Genomic DNA, 17,975 nt, shown 5'->3' with positions numbered 1-17,975 from the left:
GAGCTGATCAGTATATACAATGGATCAGAAAACTGATGGCAGATGGATTAGAATTATATGGGCTGCTATAGGAAGGGGTGGAAATCTAATCTTTTGCAGATTAGCCTTCAACAGCTGACTGATTCTGTAAAATGTATGCAGATTAAAAGAAAAACCAAAAGGAGAAAAAAATAGTTACTTAAATGTGCAACTGCACAAATATAATTCCCCCACTATTAAGATAACAAAAAAACTTCTGCTATTACCATAATTATTATATATATTAGAAAGCTATACACAAGCATGTTAATTTCACAGATTTTTTTAAAAGATTCTTAATATTTTATATAATTAGAAATACACATTTCAAAAACAAAACTTCTGCAAAGAGAAAACAGTTATCTTGGTTAGCAAAGCATGGAGTTCTTCATGGCTTAGGGTAGTGCTTTCTATACAAAAACAAAAAGTCCCCTTTTGTTTCTTTCAGGGATGTTTAAAATATTGGCGAAGCTATGAAGGGGAAAAAACACATTTTGGCTTAAGTAGACTACAAAAAGCCACAATGCTTTGCAAACTCTGTCTTACTTTTTAATATGAAAATAAGGAAAATGTCATTTACATATTTTTATATTTTTATTTAATAAGTGATGCAGACCCAGAATTTTAAAAATTAAATAGGTTAGCCCTCAAACTAATATTTTTTTTTTACAAGTATGGTCCTCTTTTAAATGTTTTCGATCCGTTTAATTGAGTGCCATACTCCAATAATACGCCAACATATTTGTGTGCATTTCAGATATATTAGGTGACCACCCTTTTTCTTTTTTTAAATTGGTCACCCAATTTCTGGGTCTCCCAAAAGGTCTGTACATTTTCTATACGTTGCATAACAGCTGCTTTCTCTCTCAGTAAAGATCTGCCACTGTTGGGCGAAAACGTTTCCTTTTTTCCCTCTTTCCCCCCACCTATTTACATGTAAATAACGTTGAACCTGCAACATGACACTATCTATTGTAACATACATTTTGCAAAGGAGCACAACAGTGAAAAGAAGTTAACCTTAAAACCTATTTTGTACAAGTGTTCTGTTGTACAACTCAAGTGCGAAGCTTATCTCAGCATTGCTGTTTATCTTTAATATGGTATCACTGAGGCAATTTAAAAGTACTTTTACAAAACAGAGTACCTGACTTTCCCCCCCACCCCCACACGCACAGCACATATAATGCATATCGACCCCCTCCCGCCCGCCCTCTTTCCCATTAAGGTATAGCACACGCACGCACACACACACACACTGCAAGGAAAAAAAAACCCTAATAGCTAATAATGTTATCATGTTGCCCATCCTTCAGACAGCCTCATGCGTTTCACAGAGGGGCTTTCCCTTTCGTCCGGCGAAGGTCTGGTGAGTCCAATGGGAGAGTGGAATTCGTTCCGGTGATCCTCTCTATCGCTTCCGTCATACGAACTACTGCAACTGCTCAAGCTGTCAACAGGGGATCTTCCCGCCTCGTGGCGCGTGTGCTGTGGGTATCTCGAAGGTGTGGTGGTACGGTCTCTAGGAGGAGAAACAGGTTCTGACTTGATGTTGAGGCTTTGAGTAGAAGGCAGGGAGAGATTTGCATTCTGAGATAAATGAGTGCTAGTGCAAGCTCTGTAGGAGGAAAGGAAACCCAGTTACAGACTGAGGAGGCAGAGCGCACCGGAAATGCACACGTAACACAAAACATCAGCTCAAAGACTCGAGGCCAAGGCCGGGGCATGCCAGGAAGTGAGGAGGGCAGGGGAGGGGTGAGATTATTTACAGAGGCAGAAGTGGCTCCATTGCAGCTAGCTCCCTGGCAGCGGCAGAAGGGGCGATGCGGTGGGGAGGTCAAGGCTATGTGGGCTCGCTTGTGGGAATGTGGGACTGGCACCACTAGGAAGCTAGTGTTGCACCTCTGCCCTGCTGGGTCATTTGACCTCGTGAATGCCTTGATGCCTGTCGGAACTGCAAATCACTGTGGCCGCTTTGGGGAGAGGTTCGAGCCAGGATGTGTCAAATTAAGAAAGGTCAAAACTCAGACCACACTTTCCCTGGATAAGTAAGGAACAGTGAGAGGAATCTGCACTCTGCACTCTCTAGTGCACTCAAAAGATTAACCTGGATGTGGGAGGGGGAGATTTAAATCCCTGCTCAACAAAGTTCTCAGAAAATTCTCTGGTGGTTCAGATGTAATGCTAAACTATGGTTTAATGTTACATGAAAGAACACCAGCGAGCTTTGGACTCGTGGGCTCTTTCCCTCCTCTCTTCCTCCAGCTTGTTGTATTTCAAGAAAGCATAGTTTAAAGTCATCAGAACTTGGAGTAGAGGTGAGGCGGAAGCATGCAAGCCCAGGCCTTGTTCATAAGCGATGGTTTGGCATGACTTTTAAACTGGGTTATTATCTCGGGTTCTTCCAACATTTTAAAAGTTATTCCCCCCCTTTTTATGATGACAGCCCTATCCCCAAGTCCTGCTTCAGAAGCTCAGTAACCATACAAATGGAAAGGGGTTGGGATGGGCGCTCATGGAGGGAAAGGTTTGCTATTTTTAAACAAAATAAAAAATACAGCAGATGTAGACTATTTGTGGTGGAAAGAGGGTCTGTGTGCTCAGTGAAAAATGGCACCTAGGAAAATAACATACATGCCTATATCTATATAGCTACTTTAAAAAAATGTGTGTGTGTGCGTACACACACACACAGACACAAAAGCTGTAAAACTACTGTGTTCCAGTGGTGTCACGGGCAACAGCCAACATGCTCCATAACAGAAATTACATCTGTGGAATTACTCTTTGCCTGCCTCTTCAGAGGATTTCAGCTTGAAGTGCACTGAAAACCAGTATGACAAAACCAATTTGATGAGAGTCTGCTATGGGACGGGGTTGTGTGTATGTGTGGAGAAACGTATGTCGATACCGCTGTCAGCAATGGCACTATTCTGTCACACCCACTGCTCTACTTCTGAATAAAGCCTCAACCTGACAAACCTTATAGCAGTGTCGTGAGAGTAAATGAAAGATAAGAATTCAAAAGCACTCGTTTCAATTAAAGAGACTCGTTCAGGTTGGCAGTTGCAGAATGCGCAGGGCCACCCCGAGAGCCGTTTGCTCTTTGAATATCTCCCAGAGCAGGTGCATGAGTTCAATGGGAACTATAAATTAAATGTTGACGGTAGGAAACAGTCTGATACAATAGCTGTGTGAAATGTCTAAATTAAAGTGAGATTTAATGCCTGCGCGATGGAGTTTCCTGCATCTAAAGGCGAAGACAGAGGGACTGTTCAGATGCCCTCCAACATGTTCAAGGAACCTGTAAATTGGTGGAGCAGGACTATATCTTTAAGCCACAACCCCAACAATGTTAACTATGCCCCTCCCCACTTAGTCACACATGCCCCCCCCAGTGCCCTTTCCCAGTAACCCTGAATGCAGTTGGCTAGAGCACAGTTAGTGGGTGCTATACCATTCTGCCCCTTAAATGTTCAGTGGATGTTGTAAGTGTTTATCTGAACAGCTCTGGAGACACTGACCATGTACGCTGGCCAATTACAAGTGAAATCTTGCTCTGGAACCATGCATCTTTCAGCTTGCTCCTACTTAAATTTGATGTAGGCTTGATGTGGTTTGCGCATGGTGGCCCTGTGTCAACCTTTCTGAGCATAGATTTGCTTGCTCCTTTGAAGTGAAATGTAAAGCTATCTGCAGGGGAGGCTCCACTTGTGCATGAATGTTTGCACCCGGCTCCGGACACCCTCCTGAGCCAAGAACTGGAGGATTGTAGCCAATATCTATCAAAAAATTATGCAAAAACGCAAAATAATGCATTATCTCATGTGAACACATTTGTACTTGGAATGATGTGGCGATGCTTTTATCACTAATTGTCACAATGTTTAATAATGAATGGCTATTGTTAGGCAACAAAGAGAGAACGGAACGCGGCATGGGTAATTGCTTTCATCTGCCCAGCATTCAGCAGATTTTTTGTCAAAATTGGTGCCGTTATCTTCCCAAACAGAAAGGACAAGTGTGTTGGCCCTACAGTTGTGATTGTGTGAGAAGCAAACGGAAGTGCGGCACTTCCTCTGATAGGCATTATTTGGGGCTCCTGAAGCCAATAAACTAAGGGTGTAACCCCATGTACACTGTCTTGTGGGTTTGCCCAACCAGTTCCCCCCACAAGCTCGGTGGGGCTTGCTTCTGAGTAAACATGAACAGGACTGGGCCACAATGTAGTTAAAGTACTGTGCCATTAGGGAAAGAAAATCAGTCAAATGAGCCATTGGAAATTTAAAGGCATTTCTTGATGCTGTAAAATAGCTTTATATAAAACATATTCAAATCTGTAAAAGTTTTAAAACACCAGAATGATCCACTTACAATACACATTGGTGTAATAGACAAAAGTGCAGGGTGCACTTGTTATTTTCAGAATTTCTTATTTACTCACAGACTCAAGTAACCCTTTTTTATTCCAGTGTCCACTGTTTCATATACCCATCAGATTAGAATGTCATGCTGGTCAGGCTAGTTTGAATAAAGGTTACATTTGCACCTACAAATTTGTATTGTTTCAAGAAACTCTTTTTGTTCCAGTGTAATTCACTTTTTCCATAGTATTTCTGTTGTTTGTCTATTTAGTAAAGATAGGTTTGTTGGTTGCCTCTCTTTCTCCCCAAATTTACCTGAGGGTGTATTACACTGCATTTATGAAAGGCACCGCTTATTTTTAGAACAAAGGAATTAATGCATTCTGAAATCTATTGAATAATCTCTGCTCGAGTACCTAATATTGTTCAGTGGATTTGGTTTCTGTTGATTTCCAAATTATTTTTCTTAGTAATTGTCTGTTTCTAATATGTTTAAACCAGCCTACATAATACCAGCTTGGAGATTATACCAAGCCCAAAAGCTTAAAACTCAGTTTCACTAACCTATCTTCTGGCTTGAAAAAAAAAGCTCTTTCAATTCAGGGGTGTCTTGTGGGGTCACTGAAAGTGTGGTTAAAGGTTGCCCCTAAAGTGCTAGCTTCTGTCAAAGTTAGAATGATGAACAAAGAACAATTTTACAGGTAAAATTAGGGCAGTTATTTTATGACTGCATTGGAAATTGAGGATAGTGCATGGCATTTCTTTGAAGGCTTGCAGATGGTTTAGCATTTAATTATTACCTTGCTTCCTCAAACAGACAGGCTTGTTGCTACATCTTATGGTGAGCTACAGAAAGCAATTTGTTCATTGATATTAATGCTACTTGGCACAGACATTTTCAATTCTTGCGTCAAGCCTGTCCCATTCATGGTATGTAGAAGTTCAGTTCATAAGAAAAGTCAGCACTTGTTTGCTCTTTTTCATTTTGTATTCTGCATTTTTGTTCTATTGCAGTTGTGCAAATTTAGGAGTTTGTTGAAAGTTTCAAACGTCTGCAACAGGCTTCATTCCTTTCAAGAAAGTGCTCTCCTGCAATAGCCACTAGAGGGCAGGAATGGATGCCCTTTAACTGGGAAAGAAAACTGAGCTTTGCTTGCAGACATTTAGGTTGTGTTCCTAGAATGGAATTCCAAATAAGTAAAATGTGCTTGTACGAGGATGGCCAGATAAACATATGGGTTAATGTCAGGTCTAATGGTGAGGTCACTTGGCAGCACATCGAGCAAAGATACGCAGCAAACTGGTAGAGCAAAGTGTTAAAAAGTTTGAGTGGTGCTAAAGCTTTAGTTAAAAAAGTAGAGGAGAGACATATTAGAATTCTAATTAGCGAAACAACCTTTGTGTTAATAGACTGGAGAAGGGCTGGACTGGGGGGGGGTAAGGTTGCATTGGAACTGCCTTACCTGCATTCAGGTTTTGGATGTTTAAAATATGACTTTTAAGCACAGTTGAAATCAGGGGCAGATTAACAATTTGGAAACTGCCTTATACCAGAGTGCAGGCATAACTCTTAATCTCAGGGTCATGGGTTCAAGCCCCTTGTTGGGTGAAAGATTCCTCCAGTGCAGGAGATTGAACTGGATAATCCTCGTGGCCCCTTCCAATTCCACAATTCTGAGATTCTTTGCCCATTTCTCCCAGGGCTGTCTGCCCTGCCCAGCAGAGGCTCCCCAGAATCTTAAGAACAGATCTTTATTACAGTATCTGCCACTTAATCCCCTTTTAAAGTGGAGAGGCTGGGGATTGAGCCTGGAACCTTCTGCATGCAATGCCCCCCCCCCATTCCCCAACTCTAGATCCTTACCCTCTGCAAACAGAAAATGATAGAAACTGCTTGACCTGAAAAGCACCTGATTATTAACTACATGCCTCCCACATAAGGGATTCCTGTCCATAGCTATAGTGGCGCAATGACAGGCCACTTCTGGACATGGGTTGCTATTGCTGCTCTGAGCCAAGGGAAGAGAGGGAGGGGAGGGGGGGAAGCCATCCTTAACAAAGCAGCCCAAGCTCAGGTGGAGCCAACACTTCCACACCAGGACAGTTCGTGGGGAAGAGACTATGGGGCAAGCAAACTCAGTCAGAAGTGGGCAGGGAGTCTGGACGAATTGAACTGCACACACCCCAGGAGCTCAGTGTGACCAAATGACAGACATGCTGCATGATGTATCCATCACTGACATGTTGCGGGCTGGCCACTTTATTATTACATGTTAAACTTGGCTTTTTCAAAGGAAAGGGGCGTTCTCAGTAGCTTGCAACCAGCAGAACAACTTTTATTCATAGAAGCGGGAATATGCCAGGACTCCCGGGCTTCATTTAAAGACCAGAAGTGACTTGAAACTATTGTCTGCCAGGATGGGGAGGAGAAGGGGCAAGATGGCAGAGAGGTGGGCATTGATTTATTCTATTTACAGGTATTGGATTGGGCACACCAACCTCCCTGCAGCCTCACCTCTCTCCCTTCCAGGAGGCAACAGTGACTCACCTGCTGGGAAACTAGCATCCCGGCTCTGTCTGCGAGCCACTTCTGACAAGGGCAAAGCAGATTCTGCCTCTCTGAAAAGGCTGTGGTCTCTGCCTCCTCTGCATGCCACACCCTCCAGAGTCAGCATTTGCATAGGAGATTATGGATCCTGTCCCTCTTGGTACTGAGCTGGGTGACCCCTTGTTGTTAATTCATCCCAGATGAGACTGTGCTGCTATATATAAACTCAAGACACAGGGGTCTGCCCCAGGGGAATAGCCATTCTTGTTTCACTCGGACCACCACGATGCAATATTCAGGAGTGCACAGCTCTTGCTGATATAGTGACTTACCCCAACTGACTGAGGGCAGATGGTGGCATGTTATGTAGGTGTTGTTGTTGCCAGCCGGTTACTGAGCCCAGGTGGAGAGCGCTGGCAGTGTTAAAGCCAGAGAGCGATGACAAATCTGCACTGCTGAGTGAGTATTCTAGGTGCAAGAACAGAAAACATGCAATTATTTAAAAGTCACGGTAAAACCTGATATACACTTATAGACCTAAGCATTTACTCTTTCAGTTGATAAGGCTTTGTGCCTTCGCTACTCCTGTGGTATCAATCTGTATCCATTGCCCCAGCCATTCGGGTTGTTATCTTGGGAAACAAATGCCAGCTGAATCAGATTCTCTGCATTCCTGGAGGACAGTCAATTTTTTAATTTTGTGCATACATTTGTTACCATCAAACACAAATGTATGTTGAAACAAGAGCCAGCAATCCACTCACTCCAGAGTCATCTTATTGGGTATGGCTTGAAGTGAACAGGGCTTATTGATGATCACTGGGAACTACGGTAAAAGTGAGACTAACATTGGCATCCAAGCTCACAGGTCTCTTGAAACAGCAACCTCTGAGGCTGGGATCTCATCAAGGGACTTCCCATGGAAGCCTTCAGGTGCAGAAGGGAGCAAGGCTCTTGCAGTCTGAAGACGGGTGAATTCAAGGAGCCTGGCCTAGGAGCTTGGCCAGATCAGCAAAATGCTTCTGTACTTAAGGATCCAGCGCTTAGAGATCCTGCACTGAAGAGTGTCCCTTCCAGCCCAGCCTGACCCTGAGAAACTGTGCAAACAGATGGATCCAATTTAAGAAGAAGAAGAAGAAGAGTTTGGATTTGATATCCCGCTTTATCACTACCCTGAGGAGTCTCAAAGCGGCTAACAAGCTCCTTTCCCTTCCTCCCCCACCAAAAGACACCCTGTGAGGTGGGTGGGGCTGAGAGACTTCAGAGAAGTGTGACTAGCTGCATGTGGAGGAGCGGAGACGCGAACCCGGTTCCCCAGATTACGAGTCTACCACTCTTAACCACTACACCACACTGGCTCTCTTTAAAAGGTGAGATGTGCTGCTACCACTTTTCAACCGCACCTTTCTGCTGCACAAATGGATGCAGTGTGGGAGTACAAAAGAGGGATGACATGAATTGGACAGATGCACAGCGGAGCACATCAGAAATAGCACCAAATACTTGAAAACCTCAAGAACTGGGTAAGCTGTCCCTGATGCCTGGTGGCGAACACCAGTTTTAAGCTTCTACGAAAGCTGTAGAGCAAATGCTGAAAATCCAAGTGGCTTGGATTTTCAGCATTTCTTATTTCTTAATTAATTTCTTATTGTGACACACAGTAAAAAAATACATCTCTCTTCCTATGATTCAGTAGACAATTTATTTATTCCTGCATTTTCTGCCAGAATGGCACTCAGAGAAGTAGTGCACAAGAAGACATTTCAGCAGTACTGAGTAGTACTGTCGATATCTGGCTTCCCTCCCCACCCCCCTGCAATCTACATTGCTTGCATCTTATGTGGAAACTTACCGGTACCATATGTTGTTGAAATGGCTGATGGGTATCCTCCCATCCCTTGCCCTGGCAAAGTAGGAGTTGCCACGGAAACCACTGGGGTAGCCAATGACTGAGCAGACTGAGAGTTATTTATCCTCTGATTCTTTTAAAGTAAGTAAAATAAACATATTAATGGCAGGGTGCAAAACAGTCGAAATGAGCTATATTTAGGTGTCAGATTTGTTCATACGATATACGACTGTACACAAGATTTCACAAAATTAATCCTTTATCGTTTGGCTTTTATGAACTCTGCCAATCCTTATGATTTACAATCTTTCAAGAGACCACTTGTCTCCATAGTAACCCATTATATCAGAATCTCCTAGGTAACCAAACTAGTAACATATAAGATTCCCACCACCCCCGACACACTAGTAAGCCAACAGGCTATGATGATAACTAATTATATGTAACTTGCATTGTTTAGGTTTTTTTAAAAAAACCTGGTTGCAAAATATTATTAAAATGATGGTATTTCATCCCAAGTCAGCCATGCTTTAAACAGGTAGCTATAAATGATAGCTTTGTCACAATGTAGAAGAGCACTCTGAATGCACACTTGATTGAAAGCAGTGCAGTGCAGATAGACTGCACATAGACATGGATGCACACCCAAGTCACACCCACAGTTCCTGGCCCAGCAAGTGACATGTGTACATAAGCATGCTCACGCACACAGATCTCTTTCAGAGTGTTGTATGTTGAATAAGCAAGCCACAGTACATGAATGTGTAAACTTGCATGTTCACTTTCAACCAGCAGATGGTGCTGTGACCACTTCATTTTCACCAATGGCAAAAGTTACTTGAAGGATATTTAAACTGTTCTTTTTTTTGTGAGGTTTTTTTTTTTTAAAGGATAAGATGTTTCTTACATTTTCTTGGTGTTGGATATTAACATGCAAAAATTCAGCTTGGGATACATAAATGTACAGAGCATTCAGTGTGAATATATGGAAGTTGGGGAAATCGGAAGATGAAATCCCTAGAACAGCAATATTCTTTCTAAAGAGGAAGAGGATTCAGAATCACTCCCAACTCTTGAATAGGATCTGACAGAAAGTAACACGGCATTTTTTTAAAAAAATTCTGATAAAACTTTTCACAGTAAAGAAGCTTTCCTACTAGCTCAGTGAGGGCTGGCAAACAAACCGTTTTTGCATTACTAAAACAAGGATCATTCTCACTTACCAAAAGGAGATCAACATCCTCAGACTGACAGCATAAGAAAGGAGGATGAATAATTAGCAAAAGCAGATATTCTAAAGTGTGCCGGCACTTTGCTATTCGACAAAGCATAGATCTATTTCAGAGCATAACCAGGGTGACCCTCTCTTTCTCTCTTAAACTGGTTACTCCAGAGTAATCTCACCATGCAGTAATAATCTGAGCTGCTCTCGATAAATGATTTGAAGCTCACAGGGCCCCGTCTCTGCTGAATAAAGCCTTGCATTTACCGTAGTACCTCCAGACATTTGCCTCAAAGGTGAAGACCAGCTTTCACCCCAACCTAGTCTTTGTCTTGTCAATCCAGACCCATTCCTGCAAAGTACTTGGTTTTCAGAGACCCCACCAGGAAGAGAACGCCTTGAAAATGTTCCTTGGGGGAAAGCTGCTGCCAGTTCGCCTGAAGAGCAGTCCCATGAGAGATTGTACTTATATCATTGCTTCAAGAGGGGAGTGCTGCATTTAGGTGCCAAATTTAATTCATAATGCATCATGCTAAGAGCGAAGATAGAACTGTTTATATTGCTTGCCATTTTACATAAAGAAAACAAATATTCTCTGCGTCACTTATACGTGCCGCCTTGATTTATTTATTTATTTAAAAACCCTCCTGTTAAATGGTAGATTTCTGGTAAAAGATTTACATTCCACTCTGCTAATTTGTAGGGAATTAAAAGACACTAACACATGTCTCATGCACTTTTGATGGCTTGACAGTATCCTAGCTCTATTTAACATAATCTGACGGCACCAAATTAATAATGCTCCCCCCCCTTAAAAAACCAATAATAACAGAAAGGATTTTTCTGTGAAGAATAATTGCTGTTTCTGATTATTGAAAAATGTGACCCTGGTTCCAGAGTGGAAGATTTAAAGCTTCACTTTTAAAACAAAACATCACTTCTTGATGCCGTTCAGTGAAATAATCAACTATTGCTCTTCTGCAAATCTTTTGGAAGAAGCTTAGAAATTCTTATTGAGATATTAACAGAGGAAACCATGAAACAGAAGGAAGGTGAGATGATGGACTATGCAGAACTAGCTAAGTTAACCCATGGGATCCATTACCAGGGGGAAACAAAGTTCCAAAAAGAGTGGAGTAAATTTGTGGAATATATTGAGAAGAACTGTAGAAGCTTAAGGACACTTGCAGGACTAAAATAAATCCTACAAATTGACTTTGAATAAGTAGGTAAAAGAAACTGCAGGACTAGAGTGAAAAAAACAAATCCGAAAGACGGGAGGGGAGCCATTTTTCCCCTTTTTCTTTTTTTCATTTTTTGTTAAATGTGATCGTAGGGGCTAGTGGATGTATTTGTTAAATGTCTGTTATTTTGTGTGTTTATGTGTACTTATGTGAAAAATTAATAAAAATTCTTATATATATATAAAAAAGAAACAGAAGGAAGGTGGAAGTTGCTGTCCAAAATATATACCGGTAGGTCCAGTGCTTTTTTTTCTGGGGGTATGCAGGGGTATGCATACCCCTAAACATTTTGTGAATCTAAGTTTGGCCTCATTGAAGGGTAGTATTGCAATATGAGTAGGAAAATGAGAGGGCCCCTAAACATTTTTAAAGGGGAAAAAAAGCACTGTATGGGTGCTATGAAAAATCATGACAGATACAGGTGCCTAGTGAAGTTGTAGCAGGCGAGCAGAAAAGGGTTGTAAAGACTGATGGCAGAATTGCATTCTCCCAGGGTGAGGCCAGAATGCCCATTTTCCCACAGGGAGGTACAAAGAAGGCCTTCGTATGAGCCCCAGGAGGAAGGCATCTGTCGCCACTCCTAGGGAATGTACAAAGAGACTTTGTGGCAGGGGAGGCTCCCATCCAAGGCCAAGGCTGGGAGCTATAGTCCAACAACATCTGGAGGGCCACAGGTTGCCCACCCCAGTTTGTCCTGAAAACTGGGATGGATTGCAAATCGGGATCAAATGCTGTTTGGCAACACTGTGTTGCTGCACGTTTCCTGGGTGCAATGGCCAGCATTGGAAGTTCCACCTCCCTCGGATGTTTGGATGGTGGTGGCCCTAAGCTGTGGAATTCCCTCTCCATAAAGGTATATCTGGCATCCTTGCTGTACAGCTTTGGGTCTGTGACACATGAGATGCATGTTTTCAGGGCCCACCCGATTCCTGTGACTGTTATCTGTTTTGATTTTAAGTTGTTCTAGTCCACCCTGGGACCTGCTGGCGAAGGGCAGGTATTAGATATAACAACAACAACAACAACAACAACAACAACAACAACAACAAGAAGAGCAAAAGGAAGTTGTTAAAAGGGAAGAGCTGTATCTCCATCATAGCTTGCACGGAGAAGATTCCAGGTTCAATTCCTGGTCTGACCCTGCCTGCAACCTCAGAGAGACTTGACAAAAATGAGCTACGTGGACCAATTTTCTGACTCGGTACAGGACAATTTTCTGTGTTCCTCCTACTTAACAGCTCAGAGCATGCAAGGGAATATACCTGTTTTCCAGGCTTGTTCATGCAATATCAGACCATGGTTTGATGTTACATCTTGTGTTTTAAGGTTTATTAAGCATGTTAGTGGAAAACATACTGCACTGCAACCCCCATTGATTTTAAAGGTGGAGAACATGTGGATTTCACACCTCGTCTGTATGTTCGCTTTCTTGAACAGCAGCCTCAGCGGTATCAAATACACTAAGAGAATTTTGGGCTTGATCAAAAGGCTAAGGCTGTCAAGCAGCTCTTTGATGGAGAGCCATGGGCTTTCTATCTACCACTGCTCATGGTGAGGCAGGCTTCCTCAATCCGAGCAAAGTGGTAAAACAAAAAGTAGGAAAGAAAAAGACTTGAAGAAAATAAATACATTAAAATCGAAAGGAGGGAGGAGGGAGGAGGGAGGAGGGAGGAGGGAGGAGGGAGAGAGAGAGAGAGAGAGAGAGAGAGAGAGAGAGAGAGAGAGAGAGAGAGAGAGAATGGACCTATCCAGAAGACAACAAAGTTTATTTGAAACTACTACTCTGCTATCCAGAATCCCATCAAACAGCCCCATCAAACTTTATGTACAGGGACTTTGATTTCATATGTGTCCTGATAAGTGATCATTAATTTGATTGAGAAACAATGTAACTCTTAAGTTTGATTCAGGCTTTTTACATTAGATTATATACATTTTAATTAAATCTGACTTTTAAGTCTTTGTTTTGTTTCAGTTTGCTTGAGCAGCTCCCTTTTAAAGCAAGGAAGCCTTACAACAGATAAAATAGACAAGGCCTTGTGTTCGATCCCCCATGGCCTTAGCACTGTCTGGGAAATTTCTATCTTGAAGGGGAAAGACGAAAATGTGTTACCACAGATGGCATCGTGTTCTTGCTGCCTGGTGGAATCAGCACTCGGAGATCTGGTTTACGGTTGTTCATTCCCAAGTTCATGGGAGGAGGAGACTTTGCTTGCATATTCTTGTTCATGTTGCCAGGTGAGACCAGCAGACCTGGTGAGTTTCGGGGGTTGCCATACCCGTTCCCTGTGGAATTTTGAAGAGAGAGAGAAAAAGAAAACGATAATGAGAGATACAGACTGAAAAACACTTCCTTGGTGCGTAGGCTGACACTCAAATTCAGTTAACACTAACATGCCCCCAGAAATATTGCCATCTCCTGAAAAGTGTATATTCAGATTATTTCAGTGGTGCTGGAAGAAGAGACTGCGACATGGGGTGGCTGCAGATTTCCCATCCCATTAAGAGCAGCACAAGGTGGAATATAGTCAGATATTTGTCACTGTACACAACCCACCAGAATGTTCTCTTGCACCACCTTCCTTTTAAGAAATGAGAGCCACACCATCTCCTGGCAATGATCATCCACAGTTCCCATTTATCTCAAAGAGGCATGTGTAAAAGAACACCCTGGTGGATTGTGCCCCATGTTAATTTGTGGGAGTAGGAGGAGAGGGTGTCATTTGGGTTTCCCATCTCCAAGCCAGAGCTATGCAAAAGCACCTGAAATACGAAGTACATATCACACGGAGGACACCAACGGCGCATGGATGACAGGAAGCGTCAGATAATGGGACCACTGTGCTCTTCTATGAAATTGTGGCCTAGGTGGAGCAACGGACTTGAAACGATTATTCCTTCTAAACATTCCCTAATTCAATAATACCCTGACAGAAAAGGCAGACGGCCCTATGTCACCATTATGCTGTGAATCAACCATACAAATAGAATCAGAACACTTGCTAAGCCCCTGAAACACATAGTAGCCAAGAGTGATCAGCTGCCAGATATATTCTGTTAACACATGGGAGCTGCAATGAAAGGTTGTACAGTACAGTAGTGTGATGCTGTTGCCCAGACAGCCATGCCCTTTCCCAAGTTACATGTCCTGCATGGGGTTGGGGTCAGTCCTTATACAAATGATTTTGGGGATCCCCTTCCGCCCCCCAAAAAAGTTTATTTTTCTTCTTCTATGAGTTTTGGAACCCCCGAAATCTATCTCTTGCCCTCCAATGGTTCCACTTCAGCCTCAAAAGGATCAGCACCTGAAGTATGAGTTTCCTATTAGTAAATCGGATTTTATACTATTCTCTTTTTGACCGTATGCAGATCCAGAACAGTTCCCTTATTCTGCACCCCAACTCTACACCTCTCTACTGCTATGTGGATACAGCCTGAGGACAGGACTAGATGGGCCCCTGGCCTGATCCAGCAGTCTCTTCTTATATCATTTTTTCTGCTTCAAATTAGGCAGCAAAATGCCAGTCCTTACTTTTGCCCAGTGTAAGGAGGCCAAAAGTCAAATTCTTCTTCATCATCATGGTGGGGGTGGGTGGGAATGGGTGATGGGCTGATGGGAGTGGTAAACCTGTAGATGGCTGTTAACGACTGCTGATGACTGCATCCCCCACCACCCTCTGTATATACATAAGGGTCTGACTCTTCTGTTTCAAGTGTATCTGACGAAGTGTGCATGCAAACGAAAGCTCATACCAAAATAAAAACTTAGTTGGTCTTTAAGGTGCTACTGAAGGATTTTTTTTATATAAAGATAGACAGCTAAGAGAGACAGACAGACAAAAATGTGGGATATATAATAATAATAATAAACATATAAAAATAATAAAAATAAGAGCCAAAACTTTTTAAGGGTCCTAACAGGTATCCTGGTGACCTTGGGAACAATTTGGGTTGCCCGAGGCAACCAGGTGATTGGATTATGCGTGCTTGTCATATAGTATCGAACACTGAACTGAATACAACCGAGTGTGCATTACTTAGAAGAAAGACGCTAACCTCAGACAATAGTGAAGGGAGAGTGGGGGTGGGGAGCAGAAGCAGAAAGAACAAAAGAAAACGCTTCTTGGATCAGGTTGTTTTCATGGACAAATACAAGAGGATTCTGCCTGACTCACTCCCCCCCCCCTTTTCAGGTTTTTTTTTTGTTTTGAAACAAAGGAAAGTGCAGCAAGGCTATAATTTCCATGGTGGGGGGGTGAAAAGCGGGTGGGGGGGGGGAGAAAGAGCAGAAAACAACTGGAGGAGGACTAGGAAGATTCTTCAATGCTTCTCCGTCTTGCCTCTCTCTCCCTTCCTCCACCTTCAGAGCTCGATCCTGAATGCTGATTTCAGCAGGAGGAGTTGGCTGTGTGATTTTGAAAATACCCCTCTATCTCATCTCTGCTGTCTTTTGCTTTTAAGGCTTTTACATCCTGACATTCAAGCATCTCCGTATTGTGCTAATTTGGTGCTTTCAGAAGCAGCCGCTTCTCTTTCGGCAACTGCAATAATAACAATGATAACGGCTGGCACAGCACTGCAATTAGCACCTTCTCCCAAGCACCCCAAAGCTGGATCCACCTTCTCGCCCATGAACGCCACTCAGGGAAAAGGAGACGCCTACAAAGAAGAAGAAGAAGAAGAAGAAGAAGAAGAAGAAGAAGAAGAAGAAGAAGAAGAAGAAGAAGAAGAAGAAGAAGAAGAAGGCCCCCAAACATATTTACTCGGGGACTGGCTTCTCAACTCTCCTCCTTGGGGCTTATGCTCACATTTCATTTACTCTTCCTCCCTCCCTCCCTCCCTCCCTCCCTCCCTCCCTTCTTCTCCCCCAGCGACTTCTGTGCCAAAAGCCACCTGCTGTGCGGTTGCCTAGATAGCTGGAAGCCTCAAATCTAAGGGCATATTTTCAAGGCCACCAAAAGAGTTACCCTTTAATCACCCTGTGTTTCAGAGCACTCCAGTGGAACATGGAATCCTGAAACCCTGATAGAATTATTTGAAACGTACAAGTCTGAGAAGGTGCTTACCGTAAGAGCAGGGAATTGACAGTGTACGCTGAAGAAAGTCTCCCAAACTCTCTTGCACGAAACAGAGAGCTGCTACGCAAATACCAAGAAAATAGGCTTGCTTCACATTTGCCAAGAGTAAGATAGTTAAGACCAGGCATCCCCAAACTGTGGCCCTCTGGATGTTTTGGACTACAACTCCCAGGATCCCTAGCTAACAGGACCAGTGGTCGGGGAAGATGGGAATTGTAGTCCAAAACATCTGGAGGGCCACAGTTTGGGGATGCCTGGTTAAGACTCTAAGGCAGAGGTGGCCCTCCAGATGTGGCTGGGCTGCAACTCCGGCCACCCTGGCCTTTGGCTATGCTGGCTGGGGATCATGGGAACTGGAGTTCAACAACACCTGCCAGGTTAGCCACCCCTGTTTAAAATCTAAATCACACTTCAACGTAGGAAGACTTTTTTTAAAAAAAGGCATCAAATTGCATGGCAAATTGGTGCTTTTAGACCTAACCAGTCAAATAATCTGTGTCCAACAGCACTGAAGGAAAACTGTCCCACAAGTATTCGGGAAATTCTTAAAAGTACAAAGTTAGGGCCAGTGTTTCAGGGAGTTCTGCCCTTGTACAACATATACTGTACATAACCATAAAAAATTATTTGTGGCATTTCATTTCCACGTAGCATGCAGAGGAAAGCTTCCTGGTGCAAGCCTAACCATGTCTACTTAGTAGTAAGTCTCTCTGAGTTCAACAGGGCTTACTCCCAGGTAAGTGGGGTTAGGTTTGCAACCTTAATTTTCTCATTATTTATGTACTTTAATGTATTTTGCTAGTTCAGATTTTTGATTGGCATTACTGGTGATGCAAAGAAATGTAAAAAGTAAAGGAAGGAGTTCACTATAATGAAATGCAGGAATGTTTTGCAAACAAACCAGTTCTTTTAAAATGAACCACATTTTTTGAAATGGGATTTAAATAATTATCCGAATCTACAATTATTTTTGGGAACTTTTTCTTTTAAAGGAAAGAACTAAAGGCATATTTAAGGAATTCAGGAAAGTGCTATAAAGAAGACATGAAGTAAGGCTTGGTTTGATAATGATACAGTGGTACCTCGACTTACGAACGACTCAACAACCAAATTTTTCAACTTACAAGTGGGGCAAATGGCCGCACGCTTACGAATTTCTCGACACCCGAAAGGAAACCGTGGTGGTTTTAGATAGGGTTTTTTCGACTTACAAATTTTTAGATGTGGTTGCTTCAACTCATGAATTTTTCCGTTTCCAATGCATTCGTATGGGAAATCGCGTTTCCAATGGCACTTTTCGACTTACGAATTTTTCAACCTACGAAGGTGCCTTTGGAACGGATTAAATTCGTAAGTCGAGGCACCACTGTATATTGAACATAAAGGGGCTATTTTGTTCTGGAAAAATATGTTGGCCATGCCATATAATGCGACGTGACTAGCAGTTGTTCAGAGTGTGAATGTGGCGTTCTCGCATGTGCGCAATTAAACACATCTTGCACATAATGCAATTTTTAAAATATAACAAGTATGTATATGTGTTTGTCTTTATACTGCAAGAGTCTGATTTTCCCCCTGCTTGTTATTTTAAGGAAGGGAAATGGTGCAGGGGGGGATTCTTTTCTACAAATGATTTACATCAAATCAAAGCA

The 17,975-nt window shown here is 42.6% G+C and overlaps 1 protein-coding gene across 18 annotated transcripts in view; it reads right to left on the bottom strand.

The window, feature by feature from the left end:
• Window positions 1-1,233: 1,233 nt before the first annotated feature.
• MEF2C (myocyte enhancer factor 2C) overlaps window positions 1,234-17,975 on the bottom strand; it is a 163,134-nt gene continuing 146,392 nt past the window's right edge. For 15 of the 18 annotated variants that reach the window (XM_060280208.1, XM_035099848.2, XM_035099835.2 and 12 more), the window contains 4 exons: window positions 13,359-13,531; window positions 8,783-8,912; window positions 7,263-7,398; window positions 1,234-1,636 (listed from right to left, as the gene is read on the bottom strand). In XM_060280208.1, coding sequence (XP_060136191.1) covers window positions 1,315-1,636; window positions 7,263-7,398; window positions 8,783-8,912; window positions 13,359-13,531 — 761 coding nt within the window. In that variant the 3' untranslated portion in view covers window positions 1,234-1,314. The remainder of the gene's footprint in view (window positions 1,637-7,262; window positions 7,399-8,782; window positions 8,913-13,358; window positions 13,532-17,975) is intronic. The other 3 variants (XM_035099852.2, XM_035099851.2, XM_035099853.2) reach the window with 1 other exon arrangement.

The sequence above is a fragment of the Zootoca vivipara genome, chromosome 11 (genome assembly GCF_963506605.1).
Source record: "Zootoca vivipara chromosome 11, rZooViv1.1, whole genome shotgun sequence".
In the NCBI taxonomy this organism is placed as follows: domain Eukaryota; kingdom Metazoa; phylum Chordata; class Lepidosauria; order Squamata; family Lacertidae; genus Zootoca; species Zootoca vivipara.
Note: the sequence above shows the minus strand (reverse complement) of the source record. Positions and strands in the feature narration are given on the sequence as shown.